The sequence below is a fragment of the Strix aluco genome, chromosome 1 (genome assembly GCF_031877795.1).
Source record: "Strix aluco isolate bStrAlu1 chromosome 1, bStrAlu1.hap1, whole genome shotgun sequence".
NCBI lineage: Eukaryota > Metazoa > Chordata > Aves > Strigiformes > Strigidae > Strix > Strix aluco.
In genome coordinates, this window is record NC_133931.1 from 125,105,644 (window position 1) to 125,125,779 (window position 20,136).

General features: G+C 37.9%; 1 protein-coding gene across 1 annotated transcript in view; it reads right to left on the reverse strand.

Moving 5' to 3' along the window:
- MALRD1 (MAM and LDL receptor class A domain containing 1) overlaps nucleotides 1-20,136 on the reverse strand; it is a 291,044-nt gene that overhangs the window by 9,424 nt on the left and 261,484 nt on the right. Inside the window, exons 36-37 of the mRNA XM_074814744.1 lie at nucleotides 3,212-3,294; nucleotides 3,029-3,119 (exon numbers count right to left, since the gene is read on the reverse strand). Of these exons, the coding sequence (XP_074670845.1) occupies nucleotides 3,029-3,119; nucleotides 3,212-3,294 (174 nt within the window). The remainder of the gene's footprint in view (nucleotides 1-3,028; nucleotides 3,120-3,211; nucleotides 3,295-20,136) is intronic.

The window sequence follows — 20,136 nt, forward strand, 5'->3', positions numbered from 1 at the left end:
GTTCCTCTAGTGCCTAATGACTTTAAGAAAACAACATGACCTAGGAAGTGGACACAAGCCTTTGAACTGAAAATGAACTGTAGGAAAGTGTCATTCATGTGCACAGTTAAATTCCTCTAGTTCATCAAATCGCCTTAAAAAAAGATCAGGAGAAAAATCTCATGCCTCTGTGTGGTGCTGTCACATTGTACATTTTGCAGACTTATGCAAACACAAGTCAATTCTTATTCTAAAGCCCTGTCTTAAAGATCCAAACTTCAGTATGATAACATTGGCTGCATTTTAACTAGTCACTTCTGACGACTGATTAAGCAGTTAATGAATAATTTGCCTTAATTTACTACTATATTTCCAGCTGTGATTTTTGGATACCAAATCATGCTAAGCATTAGGTATGTGAAGAGGGAGAGACAAACTGATGAGCTTATCTTCTCAAATTCAAAGTTTCAGATTTCATTGTTTTCACAATTTCAATCAAATTGCCACTTATTAGCTGGATTATTTCTTGATAAAATGCCGATAAAATGCATTTTAACTTACCTGTTAAGTCAATTGTAATTAAAAACAATTAAATAAATGTTTTTATTCTGTACCATGGGCAAAATGATTTGATAATCTTAGTCAGTTCCTAATAGACAAAGCTTGGAACCACAAAAATTTCCATCATCATGACTTAACTTTTTGGCAGCTCCAGTGAAAATAATCAAGACCAGAATGAACTTCATTGTGTAAGCTATCTAACTGTCTATTTCACAGCTCTGATTCTCTTCATGTCAGTGCCATAGTAAGAAGATCCTAATTCATCCATGTTTTATTACATACCTAATAGAACACTTAAGTGTTTGACATCATATTGCAACAGGGTACCTTTTCATGTACAAAAATGACTCTATTTTATTTAGCATGTATGATTACAAGAAAGGAAAAAAAAAATCCTTGAATATAGATATATAGGTAGAAGAGAAGTGGATGGCAGTGCAGTAACCCTTAAGCAGACATTTATGAAAGAAAAAGGTAAAAGGGAGTGTTTAGAGCACAGGAGAAGTAGTGTCAGAAAAAAGTAATAATTTATTTTATTTATTAAAAGACCATCATGTTTTGAGAAAAAAAAATTAGATTTTTTTTTTCAAAAATATTAATTGAAATTACAGAAAAAAATATCAAATAGCTTTTAGAATACAACTAATCTTGCACTTCTGAGGTGCCTTTCCATGTGTACCTTAGCAGGTTGTAAAAATGTGAATGAATTAAGTCTTAAAGCCCCTATGAAGTAAGATAAGGAAATGCTATTATTCCCACTTTACAGAAGAGGAAGCAGACATAAAGAAAGTAGGTGAAGCTATGCACTCAGTTAACAGTAGCACAACCACTAAATGTTCCTGCTTCAACATTTTACTTCTGTGTCCATAGACAACTTTACCCGTCAGGGGTAGCATGCAGTGTTAGGAGATGTGTCAGCAACAGTAACGCGAGGACAGGAGTCTGCACAGTTTAGTAGATAGTTTGGGAGATAACAACATCCCCAAAGAGAGAAAGGTCTATAGAAAAGCACAAGTTTAAAGAAAAAGAGACAGCTTTGAAGATGAATTCTGGAGAAGAAAATGAGGGGTGAGGGAAATCTAACAACATGAAAATGGACAAAACAATGCACAACAGAAGTTGATGAAAGGGAGGAAGGGACAGTGGTATGTACTTGCTGACAGAGAAGAATCTAGAAGAATAAGTCAGGAGATGGACAGAGAAGAAATACCAATGTTAGAGGAAAATAAAAAACAGCAAAAAAAAAAATCTTAAATTAGGGAGGAGAAAGTAGAGATTATCAAAGGGATGACAGGAAGGGCTAGTAAATATATCTGTGAAATAATGAACTGTCAGTCTAAGGCCTATTTTAACCCCCGAACTCAAATAATTGGTTGGAGATATCTCTAGTACTACTAGTATTGTTATTCAAAGCAATTGAAATAAATTTTGAAATAAACTACCACTAATTTTGCCCCCTTTTTTTTTTTTTTTTTTTGCAAGTTTTCCTTTACTGAGGATGCACTTTATGCAGTAGGTTGTCAGAAGATAATCTAGTTGCTATTTACATGGTACTAATAGCAAGCATAGTACTGAGTGGAAGAGATATAGATTTTGAAAAGAAATATAAATCACCAGCTAGAGAACTCATTCACCATGACTAAGACAGGTCCTTGAACCACAAGCCAAGAGGTCTGTACTGGGGTAATCCTAGTGCAAAATGGCAGTATTGGATAATGGGTGTGAGATGAAGAGGGATGGGAAATGGGTGGAAGGAATAGGTAAGGTGACGTTGGTGAGACACATCTAAAAAAACACTGATTAAGATGACTAATACAACATTAAAACAGAGAGACTGTGAGTGTGTCTGTAATAACTAAAAGAGAGGGGACAAACACTATGATTTGTAAAAGTGGTCGTGTAATTCTGCAGTATCAAAGCTTGCATTTTTTCTAATCTGTTGAAGCTTTTTATGAAAAACCCTAATATTTTAAAGTAGAAAAAAACCCCACTTTTATTCCAACGAGGTACCACAGGGAAAAGGAAAGTTCTCAGATGTGTGTAAATACTGAAATATTTAGGGAAAAAATGTCCCACTAGGTACGTGTGGTACCCAGTAGCTTCAGAAAGAGCTGTGAAACTGCCTGTAAGAAACTAAATTGGCATCAGAGGTTTCAAGAAACCATAAATATCTCCTATTTTTCACATTTAATCATCATGTACAAAAACCAGGGCTACTGCTGTTAAGGTGGATGAACAACAAATTTTATAGTTTAAGAATAATCATACGATGTTGCAATCAAAATATTCTAGGCAGTCAAGCCATAACTCATTGTTTCCAGACTGGAGTCCACTAAGGTCAGCTTTTGTTGCAAAGCTAGGTTTTATGCATATGAAGGCAAACGAACTGTGGGGAGATTTAAAAGTTGGAACCAATGATACGGGGCAGTTAGCCATTGCTTTGTGCCACATTTGTGTCTGCTTTACACAAAATAAAAGTTTCACTTACGTTTCTGGCACTTTCTTCTTCGAAAGAAAATACAAGGCAGCAGCTGTAATTTTAATCAGCAAGAAACTGATACCCAACCCAATCCAAATATCTGCAAAATCAGAGCAATCAAAGACAGAAATAAGTAAAAGGAAACACTTAAAGAATGAATTGAAAGATATTTCTTTCTTTTTACAGACCCACCATTTCGAAGGAGACTTGAAGTGGGAGGCTGAAGAGGCTTAGTGCTTATGTGGCAACGGTTTCCTTTCCATTCTTTTCCACATCTGTGAATAAAATAACAATTTTTGAAAAAGGGATAAGCAAGGATCATAAACAGTGATAAGCACCCAAGAAATGCAAATCCTTTCGAGCACTTTTGCCAGTGACTAAAGCTCACCCAGGAAATACAAAGAGCAAAATCAAAGTTAATAGAATGAAACTTGAGAAATACACAAAACAAACTTAAGAAAGAGAAAAATAAAACAAAAAAAATTCAAATATTAGAACTGGATGCCTTGTCCATGTTGCCATCACAGCATTCTCCCACAGCAAAAGAATTTTGACTAATTTCCCTGTTATCCCCCATGTGAGGGTTAAATACATTTCTGAGCTGAGGATCTGGGACCCCAATGTAGACAAAGAGACACAATTAGAGATAAGAAAGATGTTTTTCTCCCCCCACCTAATCTGTCTATCTTTTGTTTTTCTATTTTCTTGTAAAAATGATACCCCTTCAACAAATGCCTCTTCAAAACCAAAGCACTACCTTTGAGCTAACAACTGCAGCCATGTCAGTTATTCTAGATTTGCTCTTTGGTTCAAATCCAGTCTTGATTTGAAGTAACCAAAATACAAACAATCTGACACAAGCTTTGATGTTTTACTTTACACCTGTTGTTTAACAGTTAAGCACAGTCACCAAAAAAGTGTGTATCATTTCTCACTTTAATTTATCTGGATTTAACTTTTGTCTACTTGGTTTTATTGTGGACCTTCTCCACCAGAATGAAGGGGTCTTGGAGACCCAGGTGAGTGTTGGCTGCCTTTGCTGAGACAGGTGCAGTTTGGAGCACATCACGTAGCCCTTCTGGGTACCCCAGGGAGTCTCAATATGTCTGTAGGCACCTACATTTACAAACCCTAAATGGTGACTACTTTAAAGGGTTGTTAGAGAGACAGCTACATACTGACATCTAAATTTCAGGCACCCCACTTGATGAGTTGAACCCCACCCTGAGTGTCACACTGAATGACTTCTACCAACTTTTCATTATCTGCATGGCTGGTGGTTTATGAGCTTCATAAATTTTCAACTTTTTTTTTTTTTTAAAAAAAAGGATCATCAAGAAGTGATGGTAGTAATCCAGTTTCAGTTCTACTAATGTCAAATTAATAGGAAATCAGTTTCACTTCTGATTTCTCTCTTTACAGTTTCACAAACTATTAATGTGGGGGGAATTGTATATTGAATTGCTTGCTCACTGTAACACCATTTATTTCATAGTCACCAATTTTTTTAAAGTAATTTGTATTTCGTAACTGTGTTTTCCTCTCCTGCCCTTAAATGTATAATACAAAGTCTCACATTTACACAATTAAATCTTTATATTAAGGCTATTTTATTTGAACATGTGAGAGAGAACTTCATGTTGTTTGTCATGGTTTAGCACATGGTCCTAGAAATTGCACACTGAGTTAACTGAGGCACTCCGGCGGGAAAGGAGTATATCATTTTCCCCGAAAATGTCTGAGCAGGGTGGATGTAGGGAGAGGAAGACTAAGATGATAGGAGCAGCAGGCATCTGTCTGTAGCCTCAGTGAAATTTAGAAGAACCCTGAAAGGATCAGGACATGTCAGAAAGCAGATCCAGCCCAGTCTCAGACATGACAGGAAGAAGGTGACTTCACTAAAGACCAAAAGAAGCTGATGCGGGATTTGTTGCAACCCAGTGGACCACTGAAAAATAGTGGGTGGAGAAAGTGCTGGGAGGAAAGTACCAGCCCTACTCAAACACAGTGGGCAGAGAGATTTATTTAACCCATTTTACTCTACAGACCTGAGTTTTCTCTGGTTAAAGGCTTACCTTGTTCAAGGTTAGTAACTGGTATACTAATGAATCTGAGCTTTAGAGACTGGAGCCAATAACATCTGACATGCTCATTTTGAAGAAAAAGTGGCACAATTTCAGCTGACAGCTCTGACTGAGCTGGAGACCCATTGTATTCAGTGACTGAAAATACCTGGTCCCTTCAGTCCTCCTTCAGCATACTACAAAAAATCATGTCATTCATAAGCTGTTCTTTTATGCAGACTGATGATTTTATACAAATGTCAAATTGCAGTTGGGCTCATACCAAGCCCTGTGGATCCATGTAGAAACATTACAATCTGATGGTAATCACCCATCAAAATCATTTTGTGATTGCTCTCAATTGCATAATTTTCTTTCTCCCCATTTGCCAGATTTTCTGTTGAGCTAGATATGCTTTTAACCAAAATTGCCCTCTCTCTCATCACTGCAGAACTTACTTGACTGTAAAAGAAAGAATGAGAAAACAGATTTGCAGCTGTGCACAAGCACTGCCCAGACATGGCAAGAGAGGTGCCATCTGCTGTTCTGGAGCCACCGGGGCATGGCTCACCACAGAGCTGCAAAGAGGTAGTTCTCATAAAGCAGGGATGTGTACTGGTAAGAGTATGGGAAAGTTCTACTACCCAGAAATAACTAAGTATATCTTCATATGCTATGCTCCCATTTATTGATTAAATATTTCCACATATTCATGCTGTGTTTGAATTATAGATAAGAAAGTTAAGCACCTTTTAGCCATATAGATAACCAGTTTATCTTATCTTATCTTATACATACATATAGGTTTTATAATGAACTACCTTAAATTGGCCATTTATTCCCCTCCAAATCTCTGAATCTCAATGGTATTGTTTTATGTTACATGACACACAACACTTAGAAATCTGATGTCAGACTATCAACGTGTAATTTTGGCCAGTGAAATGATTTCCAACTGGGTCCATCTAGGTTGTTACCGAAAGTGTCACCTTATAATACTGTCATTGCTTTAAAAAAAATAAAAGGATAAAAAATGGATTAAGGTAAAGCAAAGATAGTATCTCTGAAGCTTGGTAAGTGATTAGGTCAAATTAAAACACAAATAGGTGGGAAAAAATATTGTAAAGTATGAACCATGGGGACTATTTATAGGGAGAGGGAGGAGGCAAAGCAAAATGATGAAGATAGTAAAGACAACAGCTAAATCTCAAAGATCTGGATGGAAAAACAGTGCAAAACACAAAAAACTTGAAGAGTGAGTATATCAGTTGGTTAAGAACTCCCACTTGTATCTTCACACATTAATTTATTTGTTCATTTTTATCTTTGGCAGGGGAACTTAGCAATCATCGCTGCCACTGAAGTAAAGTATAAGACTATCAGAAAACTCTAGGTTATAATTTGGAGATTCATTTAACTCTTCCTAAGGTCTGTCTGTTCATTACAAAATGCAGTCTTCTCAAGTAAAAAAAAACAAAAACAAAACCAACAGAAAATAAGAGTTACAGCTAGCTGAGAAGCCTGCAACTTTCAGCGAGGCTACAAGAAAAACATGGGAAAATTGTTAATTAACACCTTTGGGTCTCAGCTGCTACAAGCACTGCTCCTTGCTTTTACTGAAGCCAAGCATTTCTGTGCCCAGAATAGAGGGAGACTTGTCTTAAATATCCAAAACAGTTGTGTTTTGTAGATGTCTTACTATATCTTGATCCTTTTATATCTATTCTCTGTAGAAACTCTAGCTGACTACAGTGATAGTTGTGGTGGAGAAATCACTCTCTAACTTGAGAGAAGAGAATAGAATGAGATTTTTAATGGCACCAGTATCTGCCAATAACTCAGATTATAGAAGATAACAGTTCTAGACCATGAATTTAAAATAAAATAAATAATTCTGAACAATCTACTGCAGTTATTTCACTCCACTGTAAAGCTGAGGGGTATTTTCAAACAAATAAATATTTTAGGCATGGTCTTCTATGGGATAGTCAGAGGTTTTCATAAGAAATCCAGAAGTTTGAGAATATTTTACACATTTGAAAATGCTATATCACTATATATAATTTTATATTAAACAAAATCCAGAAACCATTGCAGGCCATAACTAACCAATCAAACTGTTTTGGAAACTAAACAAAACTTATACAACAAAACACAAAACCTATTGTCCTTAAGGAATGAGATACATCTACCCATTTCTCTGAGTATGACTCTTTGCAGCCATCTGCCTGTGTAGTCCTTTGCAACTGTGTGAGGTAGGTCTTGAAATGATGTTCTTATATAGTGACATTTCCCATAGACTTTATTCTTTGTCCAATGCATGTAGGACTAGGTGGTGGATAAAAGACCAGAAGTGTCCCGCTTTTCATCAAGGAATAAAACAAAAATATCAGGAAAAAAGGTGGGAAAGGCAAGTTCCAAACCAAGTATAGTATTAGTTCATAGTGTTTTTGAGGACATGGAAGAGGTTTCCTTACCTGTTTGTACTGAGGGCACAGAATACATATTCCTGTGCTTTTGCATTCACAATAATACAGACTCAACCCGCAGACTTGGTCCTTTGCCTGTTACTCAAAACTGTATCAACGAATAACGGTAATAATACCAGGCAGCTTTATAGGAAATGAAGTCAAACTTCACCTTTGTACTGTGCAGTCCTTGGCACATGCAATCCTGAAGTGAACTTTAATTACTCTAACAGCTCCAGGTAGGTCAGAGCAGCCTGTGGTATGCACCCAAGAGATGGCTTACTTGAAGTCCAGTTAATGAAGGAGAACACTCTTAACTACCTACCCACTGCTGTGCATGGACTGTACTTACAGTGCTTTACTTTCAGCTGGGAGGTAGATGAGTTGCTTCTTCAATGTCACTATTAGCTTCCTCTCTGATGAGAGCAGCTGGGGATATGCAAATGCTGAGGCAGTGGAAGGACCTTACAGAGTGCAGATCAGCCATGTCTTCTGGGCAATGTGTTAAATCTTCATTAGCAGAGTAATGGGAATTTTGAAGAGCTTCTTCAATAATCCTTTTCTGCTATTTTATTTTTAAGACAGACAACTCTGAAAAGGCTCTGAATTTATCTCTTGAGCCATGAAGCTGAAATTCCACATTATTTATGTACAATTAATTTCCTTGGACTAATTACATCTTGACTAATTAGCAGCACCACTTTTTACATGAGTCTTAAGCTTATCTGAAATACAGAGATAGCCATTGCAATCCATTCAGACAGGAAACTCCTCATAGTTGAAACAGGAGGAGCAAGAGAGAAAGGCAGATGAAATAGCACTTGAATACTTTCATCCCAGTGCACATCCTAATCTATCCTGCCTGACAAAATGTCTTCTGCTTATTAGTAAGTTCTTATGGGAGAGTCACCCTGGAAGGGAGAATGTTAACCCTCCAAATTTGCTTCTAGGATTTTCAACTCACTATTTTTTAATATAGATATTGGTAATGTAGAGGAATGAACTAAGCATTGCCTGTGTTGCTGCATCCTGTGCCTGCAGTTATGGTTCATCTCAGTCAGAATGAAAAGTAAAAACCAGATAAGGTGTCTGTTGTTTTGGATGTTCATTCAGGGCAGGTTTTAATTTACAAGGATGTGTCTGACTGATATGCTGCTGCATTTCAGAATATCAAACTCTATGCTGTATTAAAGGTAGCATATGCAAAACTCAAAATAAATCATAGAATCTTGGAGTCATTTAGATTGGAAAAGACCTTTAAGATCAAGTCCAACCATTAACCTAGCACTGTCAAGTCCACCACTAAACCATGTCCCTAAGTAAGTGCCACATCTACACATCTTTTAAATATCTCCAGGGATGGTGACTCAACCACTTCCCTGGGCAGTTTGTTCCAGTGCTTGACAACCCTTTTGGCAAAGAAATCTTTCCTGACATCCAATCTAAACCTCCCCTGGCGCAACTTAAGGCTCTTTCCTCTGATCCTATTGCTTGTTACTTGGGAGAAGAGACCGACACCCACCTTGCTACAACCTCCTTTCAGGTAGTTGTGGAGAGTGATAAGGTTTCCCCTGAGCCTCCTTTTTTTCCAGGCTAAACAACCCCAGTTCCCTCAGTTGCTCCTCATAAGACTTGTGCTCTAGACCTTTCACCAGCTTTGTTGCACTTCTCTGGAGACACTCCAGCACCTCAATGTCTTTCCTGTAGTGAGGGGCCCAAAACCGAACACGGTATTTGAGGTGCGGCCTCACCGGTTCCAAGTACAGGGGGACAATCACTTCCCTAGTCCTGCTGGCCACACTATTTCTGATACAAGACAGGATGCTATTGGCCTTCCTGGCCACCTGGTCACACTGCTGGCTCACATTCAGCCAGCTGTTGACTAACACCCCTAGGTCCTTTTCTACTGGGCAGCTTTCCACTCTTCCCCAGGCCTGTGGCGTTGCATGGGGTTGTTGTGACCCAAGTGCAGGACCCGGCACTCAGCCTTGTTGAATCTCATACTGTTGGCCTCGACCCATTGATGCAGACTGTCCAGATCCCTCTGTAGAGTCTTCCTACCCTCAAGCAGATCAACACTCACCCCACGACTTGGTGTCATCTGCAAACATACTGAGGATGCACTCAATCCTTTCATCCACATCACTGATAAAGATATTAAACAGAACCAGCCCCAGTACTGGGCCCTGGGGATCACCACTTGTGACCAACTGCCAACTGGATTTAACTCCATTCACCACAAGTCTTTGGGCTTGGCCATCCAGCCAGTTTTTTTACCCAGCAAAGCGTGTGCCCGTCCAAGCCATGAACAGCCAGTTTCTCCAGGAGAATGCTGTGGAAAACTGTCAAAGGCTTTACTAAAGTCCAGGTAGACAATATCCACAGCCTTTCCTTCATCCACTAAGTGGGTCACCTTGTGATAGAAGGAGATCAGGCTAGTCATCCAGAACCTGCCTTTCATAAACATAGGCTGGATGGGCTTGATTGCCTTCTTGTTCTGTATGTGCCGTGTGATGGCACTCAGGATGATCTGGTCCATAACCTTCCATGGCACCAAGGTCAGACTGACAGGTCTGCAGTTCCCTGGATCCTCCTTCCGGCCCTTCTTGTAGATGGACAGCACATTTGCTAACCTCTAGTCAACTGTGATCTCCCTGCTTAGCCAGGACTGCTGAAAAATAATTGAAAGTGGCTTGGTGGGCACTTCCACCAGCTCCCTCAGTACCCTGGAGTGGATCCCATCCAGTCCCATAGACTTTCGTGTGTCTAAGTGGTGTAGCAGGTTGCTAAACATTTCCCCTTGAATTATGGGGGCTTTATCCTGCTCCTGGTCCCTGTCTTCCAGCTCAGGGGGCTGGGTACCTGGAGAATAACTGTCTTACTATTAAATATGGAGGCAAAGAAGGCATTAAGTACCTCAGCCTTTTCCTCATCCTTTGTTGTTATGTTTCCATCCACATCCAATAAATGATGGAGATTCTCCTTAGCCCTCCTTTTGTTGCTCTCTTTCCTTGTTTATCCCTTCTGAACAGTTTATAGCCATCCATTGCAGCACTCCAGTTGTGTGAGTCATCCTACCATGTTCCTATGGTGGCAGCTATCATAGTTTTCCTGCTGCACAATGGCTTCCAGCTCCTCCTGTTTGTTGCCCATGCTGCGTGCATTGGTGTAGATGTGATGCACCTCAGCTGGGCTACTGATCCTGCCAGCTTTTTAGGTGGAGAAGCCCTAATTCCTATGTGACCATCCTCAGGTACTTCCATGGTTTCAAATACATCAATAACCCTTGCGTCTTTGCTGACACATGGATCTCCATCCCCTACCTCCACTGAGACGGCAGACTGAAGGATCTTGCTAGCACGCCATCCCTCAAACATTGGCATGCTGCTCCCAGGCTTATCTCTGGTGAGCCTGGTTTTATCCCTTTCCCCCTACAAGTCTAGTTTAAAGCCCTTTCAATGAGCCCTGACAACTCCTGTGCAAAGATTCTTTTCTCCCTTTGCTCGCCTCGGCAACTGCAGATACAGATGTGTACTTAATTGCTCATTTTCCTCCTGGCATCTGATTCCTTACTGGTGCAATTATTTTCTCCAGTCTGAGATAGATAAACTCTATCACTCTAATGAATCAGTATTACATATAGCTCTTGGATAGGGCCAAATGACAAGACAAGAGCTTTGCAGTAGGGAATCAAGTCCATGACCTCCAAGAACAAGCAGAAGCACAGATCCTCATTAACTCTGTAAGAAAAAGTTCCAACAAGCTGTATTTTCAAGGAAGGCTTTGATGAAGGTGAAAAATTGAATGCTGAAATCTGTTGGGTTTGGGTTTTTTTTCTTTCCTTTTTTCTTTTTTTTTCCCAACAGCAGCAGTTATTAATGTTTTGTAATAACTAAGGTTGTTCAGTATAAAGCAATGTTCTACATCTTCAGTTTTGAAAGTTGTTAGCTTTTGTCAATATGCTGTATTGGTTTCACTTTTCTCAAGAGCCCTCATGTTTTATGCTGAACCGGATAAAAGGTTAAAAAAAATATGAAATCATATGTGATGTTAACCTAGCAGCATTCAAAGCAATAAATACTAAAATATCCATTTGGCATCTCCTCTGAACTTCTTCGGATTTAATAATTTAAATGCCAATCTTGTTTGTTAAAAAAAACTGCATTAAAAGGCAGATTGAGCATTAAGAAAATATCCTGAAATGTTAATCATCTTTTGTGATCATGGAAATGCCTACAGAATTTTTATTTTTACTTATTTATTTAAATCTACACAGATGTGTAAAAGGAATTTCTCAGCAAGTAATGTAGACAAAACAGAAAAATTAACCACTAGACAAACAACAGTGACTAAAGCTGCTTCTGCCCACAGAAATTTCATACATAGATGGGAGTGAGGTACACTTAAGCATGTGATAAATGTAAAACCAGCACTAATTTCTGTTTTTGTCTGCAAGTGTTGGTAACATAGCTCACTCAGTTACTGACAGAAAACAATTAACAAATGGGAAGTCCAAAACTAACCATTCCTACTTACAAGAGCTCTCTGTCATTCTCACCAGTATCTCTTGGCCAAAGTACACCTTTTCTCTCCTGTGAGACACATCTGCTTTTATCTGAAACATTTGTCATACAGAAAACCTAATCCGTTATGTGTACATTCAGAAGGACTAACAGTTAACTATTTAGTGTGCATTGTATTAGTAGTATCTAAATTAAGGCAGTAATATGTAGTTATATTTTCCTGTGTATACGACTTTACACATTGTAGTATCCTTTAGAGACTGTGCTTATGAATCTGCCACAATGCACCAAGCCAGGATGTTCTGTGTGAACCCAGATTTGCCATTGCTATGTTTATAATACATTGCACGGGGATCATTACATGAGTGCTGACATTATTCAGGAGCTGTGCCATAACTATTGAAGGTTACTACCTCCAGGTTACTCCAGGAGTGATGACAGAGGATACAGGGGAAATAGAAAAACAATCTACAACTTAGTTCTTTGCAGAAAACAGAGACTTTACATCCCTTTGCTGTATCAGTGTAGAAGAAGCTTCTCTGCTCACTAGCCTTTGTAATTAGTGTTATGCAAAATAAGCTTCCCTAGACACTTAACAAGTATGATGAAAACAGCAACTCTTCATTCCATTATGGGAAAAAAAGTAACCTTTACTTCAGTGATGTAGTTATCCATTTGCACTCTAGCTATTATTAACGATGTTCAAAAAGAAAAAAAAAAAACCTCTCTGATTAGTCGTTATTGCTGAATCAAAGTATACAATATTCCAATAGTGAATGTTGCATGAATGGCCTCAGAAGATATCCTACTTGTGATGAATGTAACTTATAATGAAAATAACTTATAATGACTGTATCTAGAATTAGGACTCACATTATTCTGTTTGTTGTTAAGCTCACAGATGTGGGACAAGGACAAACCTCTCTTGGAAAAGACAGGTGAAGCGGATGGCAACCTTGAATGTCAAGAAACTGTAGCATGTAGGTAAGGGCAGATTAACCCACTGGGAGAGTCAGATGTTCTCTGAGCCACTGTGCAGTTTAGCCCATTCCTGTTCAGGAAGATGGAACAAGGCAGAGGAGGACTACTAAGGTGAGCAGAAAAATAGTCTGTCTCACAAGAGGATTCTAAAAGAGTTCAGCTTGTTTAGTCTGCTGAAAGAAAAGTTGAAAGGCACATGGCTTTTCTCTAGAAACCCTTTGGAGGATAAACAACAGAGGTACTGAGGGACTTTTTAGGTTGGTGGAGGATGCTGGCAAAAACACAAATGGGTATAAACTGGCTATGAATAAATTTATGAGGAAATTATTAGAAAGTATCTGAATAGAGGAGCAAGGGTGTTATCCTTCCTGCATTTCTCATAGCATGTTGCTTCAGAAGAGTCAGCTGGTATCCTCTGTACTTGGTACCACATACTCTAAAGATCCTCAGATGCTGGAAAACCCCAGCAGCACAGCAAGGTAGAGAGGAATATGCAAGCCAAGAATTCCCCATAAAAGAAAGCTAACTAAAATTCTGAAGAGAATTATATGATGTGACTGTGTGTGATAACAAGGGCCTGAATTTGAGGACCCAGATATAGCCTCTGTTCTGAAAACTTCTAAAAATCATAACTGGCAAATACAAAAGAATCAACATGATGCAGAGTAATATAAAGTATAAATGAAATGAAAGTACTCTAAGAAAATATCTATGCATCCTCACAGATTATCCAATAAATGCAACTGCTCACTTGTACCATAAAAGCATGCACTATGCATAAAGAGTAAGATAGAAGACATTAGAGATTACAGTGATTAAAATCATATAGCAGAGACTGAAAAGATCAGATTCAATTTATACAGAAGATGAGTGGGAGCAGATATGCTGAAGGTAAACAAAATGATATATGGTAAATGGAAGAAAAATTGTGTGTTGCTGTCTATCCTCTAGAACATTCAATCAAACTGAAAGGAAATACATTTTAAACTAATAATAAGGAAGCTATTTGTCACATAGTTCTTAACTGACCTGGGAGAGTCCTTGCCATAGTAAGTCTTAGAAGCCAAGAATTTAATGATATATACTAGAGGCAACTCCTTAAAACAGAGAATGAAACTCTTTAGAGATTACAGAGCTTAAAGTGCTAACTGATGGCAATTTGAAAGAAAATTCATATATTGGCATCATCATTTTCACATGTATCTTCTGGTTTCTTTTCTCCGAGGACATGCTGGTAGCTACTCCGTGGTCCCCAGCATGACACACTGTGATTACTCATTGCTCTTATAACTACAATGAGAGGTTCTAATTACAGCCTGCATTGAATAAGAAGAGGTAACCGTTAGAAGGGAGGACTCAGTCAGTGTATCTAATGGCTTTTTGTATAGATACACAATGAAACTATGGTGACTGATTTTAAAGGTTTAGAGTGGGACTTAATTTTTCTAACATTAACCACCTGAAAAGGGAGGTATCAAGACACAGTCTGGACAAGATTAGACTATGTGAAATAAAGAGACAAAACCTCATCTGGATCCTTTACTATACTATTGGTTATAACAGTGTCACAATGACTAGCTCAGATTAGATAGGTACATTTAGCTGTTACACAGCTAGGCAAGAGGAACAACACCTTAATGCTTGCTGTTAAATATTTAAACAGAAAACAAGCAATGTCTGATGCTAGAGTAGGAGCACGAGGGTGAGCTTTGTATCATGGACAGCTTGCAAATGACACCCTGTTAGGTCCAGGCAAACCATTTATTAAAGAAGGAAAGGTAAATACTATCTCTAGCTTCAGTCGTTTTAAGTAGAGATGATTGGAAAATTTCAGAGCAAATATTTTTTCAGTGAAATTAGTTGACACATGAAAAAGCTCATATTTCACAGAGGATATGAATTGAAATTTTAAAGAAATTCTGTCAGTCTCTGAAACCTGCCTGATGTCCTGCCTGATTTCTTGTTTGGCTCTTACCCTAAAAGCCTCAGAACAAACCCAGATTTTGAAGTTACTCTGCTGAGAATAACACTCGTGTGAAACAAATCACTTCATGGCTTCACTAAAATTCTTCCTGTTTCAGACCAGTGTGATAGTCTTGTACATGACAGATCTTTTTTCAGTGTATTTTACCCTATAATAAGGAAATGCAGATCTATATGGAAATTATTTGCTGTGTCATTTGCTTTTGTGTTTTTACTCTTGAGTGAAATAGACCCCACCAGAATTCACTGAGGCGCACACTCTATTTTATGGCACAGATTCATTCAGCTACAGCAATGAAGCAGAAGTATGTCTTCACAGCAGACAGTCAGACCTGAAATTCACCATTTCAAACAACTACGCTCTTTTTTATGCTACCATTTCCCACCTTCTTAAATAATAGTTTTCTGGTAACAGATTTTCCACTCACAAAATAATGGTTAGAAGTCCCAGCGAGACAAGTCATGAAGCTATTCTTGGTGCTGAAGAAAGGATTTGGTGCTAGATTCATTAGGGAAATGACTATTCACTTAGCTAACAATTAAAAAAAATGAAAGTCTTAAGATTTCTTCCAGAAAAAAAAAAAAGAAAAAATAAAAGGAATTTTCTCTAGGACAAAACCAATATTTCAACCCAACTTTATTTAAAGGTCAAAACACCAGAAAGCATATTGTTTAATTCTAACTGATCCTGACATGAGACATTCACACAACAGAAAAAAGAAACAGCTTGAAACGATGTAGTAGGTACACTGATGACTGACCAGCGGAGATCAGAGTTCAAATTACGACTGAGTCCTGACTTTCAGCCCACTGCTTTTAAGTCTGGAGCTGTGCTTTGTAGAAAGTGATCATCAGAATAAATAACCTTGCCCATAAAAAACTCATGTAATTTTAAACTTGGATAAACCAGTGAAAATTATTCATTTGGTGTACTAGAATTAAAAGATGGGGTACTGGGAGAGCAAGGCTGGCACCTTGCTGACTGAGAGAGGTTTGGTGCAGGTACTCCGTGTGATACACCTAGCACAGTGAGCACTTCACGAGTGAGAAAAGGGACTTATCTCCATTTCCTCTTACTCTAAGGAACCTAGGCGATTGAAGTAATACAAATTACCATTTACAATACGAACCTACTCAAGAAGTCTGTATCAGTATGGTGGTATCTAACTGTTGAAGCAAAGTGGAAAAGCTCACTGAAGAGATACGCTTTAGCTTAAATCAGCTTACAGTAAAGAACCAGTTCTTTATGCCAGGCTGCCTGTCCATCTTGTTTCCCAGTACTTTTTTTTTTTTTGTCCAATCTTATATGCCTTTCTTTCTTTGCCCCTCTCGTGTTTCTCTTTCTTCTATTCTCCGCCCCCCCCCCCCCCTTTTGCTACTTGTAGAACATGCACTTGGACCTGATGCTTGAATTGCTCTTGAAGAACATAGAAAGAGAGCAAGGAGACAAAGAGAAACACTTTTTACATGTTTGTGTCTCAGATATATGTCCCCCTAGCTGCAACTTCTAGAGGACTGAATAAAAGAGATTAAGGAATGACCTGACAGAAAGCCTGACCATGCATCTGTATTGACAACTGGTAGCAAAATTCTTTTGCTTTCAGAAATGGCACTGATTTCATATTTAGGCAAGATTAGGAAATAATGCAATAAAGTATAGAAGAGACATCTAGTTTTAAGATAGACCTGTTAATTTCACAGAAAAAACTTTTTGCTTAAATGACCGTTCTGTTGATAGAACAGATGGGGTTACATATCAGCAGAAAACCTAATAAAAGATCTGAATATATTTACAGTAGCTAGATATTTCCACAGAGGTCTTCCTTTTCTTGCTTTGTTTTTTTCTAGATTGTGGGTTTGTATTTTTGGGGGTGGAGAGTTTTGGTTTTTTTTTCATTGTTTGCTCTTATTGCCTTTAATCAAACTGTAAGAGTACTACATACTCACTAGTTTATTATCTGCACTATAACTAGTTAGGTAAGAAATAATAGGTATTTATTGCAAAATCAGTTCATGTATCTGCTTTTCACTGCTGTTTATTGTCTGAATAGCTTTCATATGGATAAATCTGCAATGTCCAGGTGAAATTAAAGTTATTAAAAAAGCTTGAGCAATGGAAATGTTTTGTCTGTATTAAACCACGTATTTGGCACAAGTAAAAAAAAAAAGTAATAAAATTATTTTCTTTCCTTTCCTGCTGCCTCTTTCCAGCATTAGTCTAGTCTTTTTATCAGCTGAAATGGTCTGCTTTAACCAGAGTCTGCCAACACATGGCATTGCTCCTGGCAGGTGTATTGCAGTATATATTGGAGACTATAAATCATTTTGTCATTCTCAGACAGTTGTTAACTATCTGCTTACATGGGAGACAACACTGTACAATAACATCTAATACTACTGCTTCTCAACATCATAGAAGCTGGGTGTACAATTACAGGCTAAGATTACATCAACACAAATACATTCTTTAAATCTTTTTGCTTGCATTTTAAATGTATGTCTATAAGGAACAAACAAACAAAAAAGCCACAAAACTTCTCTTCTGCTTACCCTCCATGTAATACAGACAGTGGTTTACACTCCATTTGAATCTCTCATCCCCCTGAAAAGGCTTAAATTCTGCAATAAGTTCTACACGTGACAATGTGGTCCATGGAAAAGAATAATGCTGGGATGTTGTTGCTGCATAAATTCCACAGTCCTCTTGATATTAGAGATGAATTTCACAGAAGTTTGGAGAATTCACTCTCTAGTTTCTTGCTAATGAGTTAAATTTATGAAATCTTCAGAGAAATGACCTTTTAACAATTTATGAGAACCTAAGACACTTTAGATGCAATAAAAATAATTTCATCACAATGCTTCTCCCAGCTCCACATTCTCTTAGTGTTGTTATGGTTACAGAGTCAAGACTTTAGAATTTAGGAGAGGCTGGAATTAAGGATTCACATGCAATTTCAATTCAAAACCTCATGCATGCGTGTTCAGGCACAGTATTTAATTGGAAGATCACAAACGCCCCCTGCACTTCCCTCCCAAATAAAAAAACTTAATTCTGGTATTCAGCCTTGCAACAAGATTATTATCATGGCATACAGTGGAGGTAATTCACTGTGCCTAATAAAAACCAGAAAAAAACCTATTGTTATTATGAATAGCTAAATCATCTCTTCTGTCACCAGTGTTCAAGCCTTCAAGCTTCAGCACTTAAGACTGCTCTATTAGTTGACATGAAGAGAAATTTGAACTGCAAGTACATTCTTGAAACTTTTATTAAGGAGAATAGATAGGTCTAAATCTGATTTATTTGCCTAAATTCGATAGAAGAGCTTATTTCAACTGTTATACTTGACACTTTGATAAAGCAAAATCTTTCCCACGGTCTTTAGTGCACCACATATTGCTGGTGAACTATTGCTAATGATAGAAGAAGTTTTAACAGCATTCCAGCATCCATTCAATAAAGTCTTGGTTGCAGCCAAGGAATATGCAGTACAGATGAAGAACAGGGGACTATTCCACCGATGTTAACACTGCTGTGCAATGAATCACTGTTCTTGTACAACGCAGAGCAGTCTTTATGCTCCTTTAGCATGTACCACCAGACAGAACAAAAACCTAGTTAACCTGCATTGCTGGTCAACAGACCTACAGACAGAGGTAGCATCTAAAAACCTGTGAGGTCAAAGAATCCTTCTGTGTTCCATTTTTCTACTGATTATTTTATGTCAACAGTTGGGATAAGGTGGCAGGGAGCCATGACAAACATTCCATATTAATAAGGGACACATTTACATTTTGTAAAGGCACAGGACCAAGACTTTTATATAAGCTGAAGTCAGCTTTTATATAGCTGAAAAACTGATTTCATTAACCCACTTCTCCAAGTGCAAGGACATTGCAATTTTTCATCTATTTGGAATAAAAACTGTAAATTTTTTTCTGCCTGGTTCCTAACAGCTGATTTTTTTTACTACTCTTGAAACAGTCTGTTACAAAGCTGGTACAATGCCCTGCCTTTATTCTTCCACATCAAATAACTGAAAATCAAAACAAGATATCTTAATTTCACAATCTTTTCAAAGAATTAGAGTAAGAAATGTATCACATTACTGCACACCAATTACTTTTTTACATTTATGTAAATAAATTCATCATATATTATAACAAAGCATGAGATTCTGAAATGTGTTTTCAAATATGACCTGAACTAGCCAACTGTGTAATATGTAAAAGGAGACTGAACTTATTTGCACATGACAGTTTTCTATCTTTTGAACGAGCTTAGACATTGATGTTTTCTAATTTCTTTTTCTAGTTTTTCTTACTAGAAGGATTTTCTTATAGCAGTTCCTTTGAATTTGTTAATGTAAAACCAAGAATAGCCCAAAGTTTTATCCTCCTTTCCATGATGTACTTGATGACCTGCTGCTTTACAGACTTGCCGGTTTTGTAATCTAAAATTTTCCTGCCCATTGTTGTGTCCTTTTTCTTGTTTTGGGAAGTACTCTTAATTTTAGAGCTCAGTAGTCTATGGTACCTTTTTTTCTCTCTCCAAAACTTGTACAGTATAAATTTCTGGTTATATTGTGATATTAACCAAAACTCATCATCAGGACTGATGGTATGTCTGAACCTGGACTACTAAATCCCAGAAGATATGGTGTGAGCACCAAGGATATGCACAGAGCCATGAAAATAGTGACAAGCTAATACAAGGCTATCTTGTTGGCCATTCTTGCCATTTTATCACAGGACATACAATGCTTATTTTTCATAAAGAAAATTTGAGAATCTTGCCTGTTTCTTTCCAAATGTAAATATGTAGATAGATTGTATGTTTGTTTTCAGCTTTATTTTAAGTTCCTTTAATTGGAGTGATTAGTTTTTGTTGAACCCTCTGACAGAGGAAGCAGCTTGCTCTTTTCCTGGGAAACTACTGAGCAGCCAGAGAAGAGCTGGGAAAAAGAGCAGATACCAAAGATGAAATCGGGCTCAGCAGGACAGGGAGACAGAGCACAGAGCTGCCAGCCTGCAGCTCAAGTAAAGAAGACAAGAAAAAACTGAAAGGAGAGACACAGTCCCTCAGAGACAAAGGA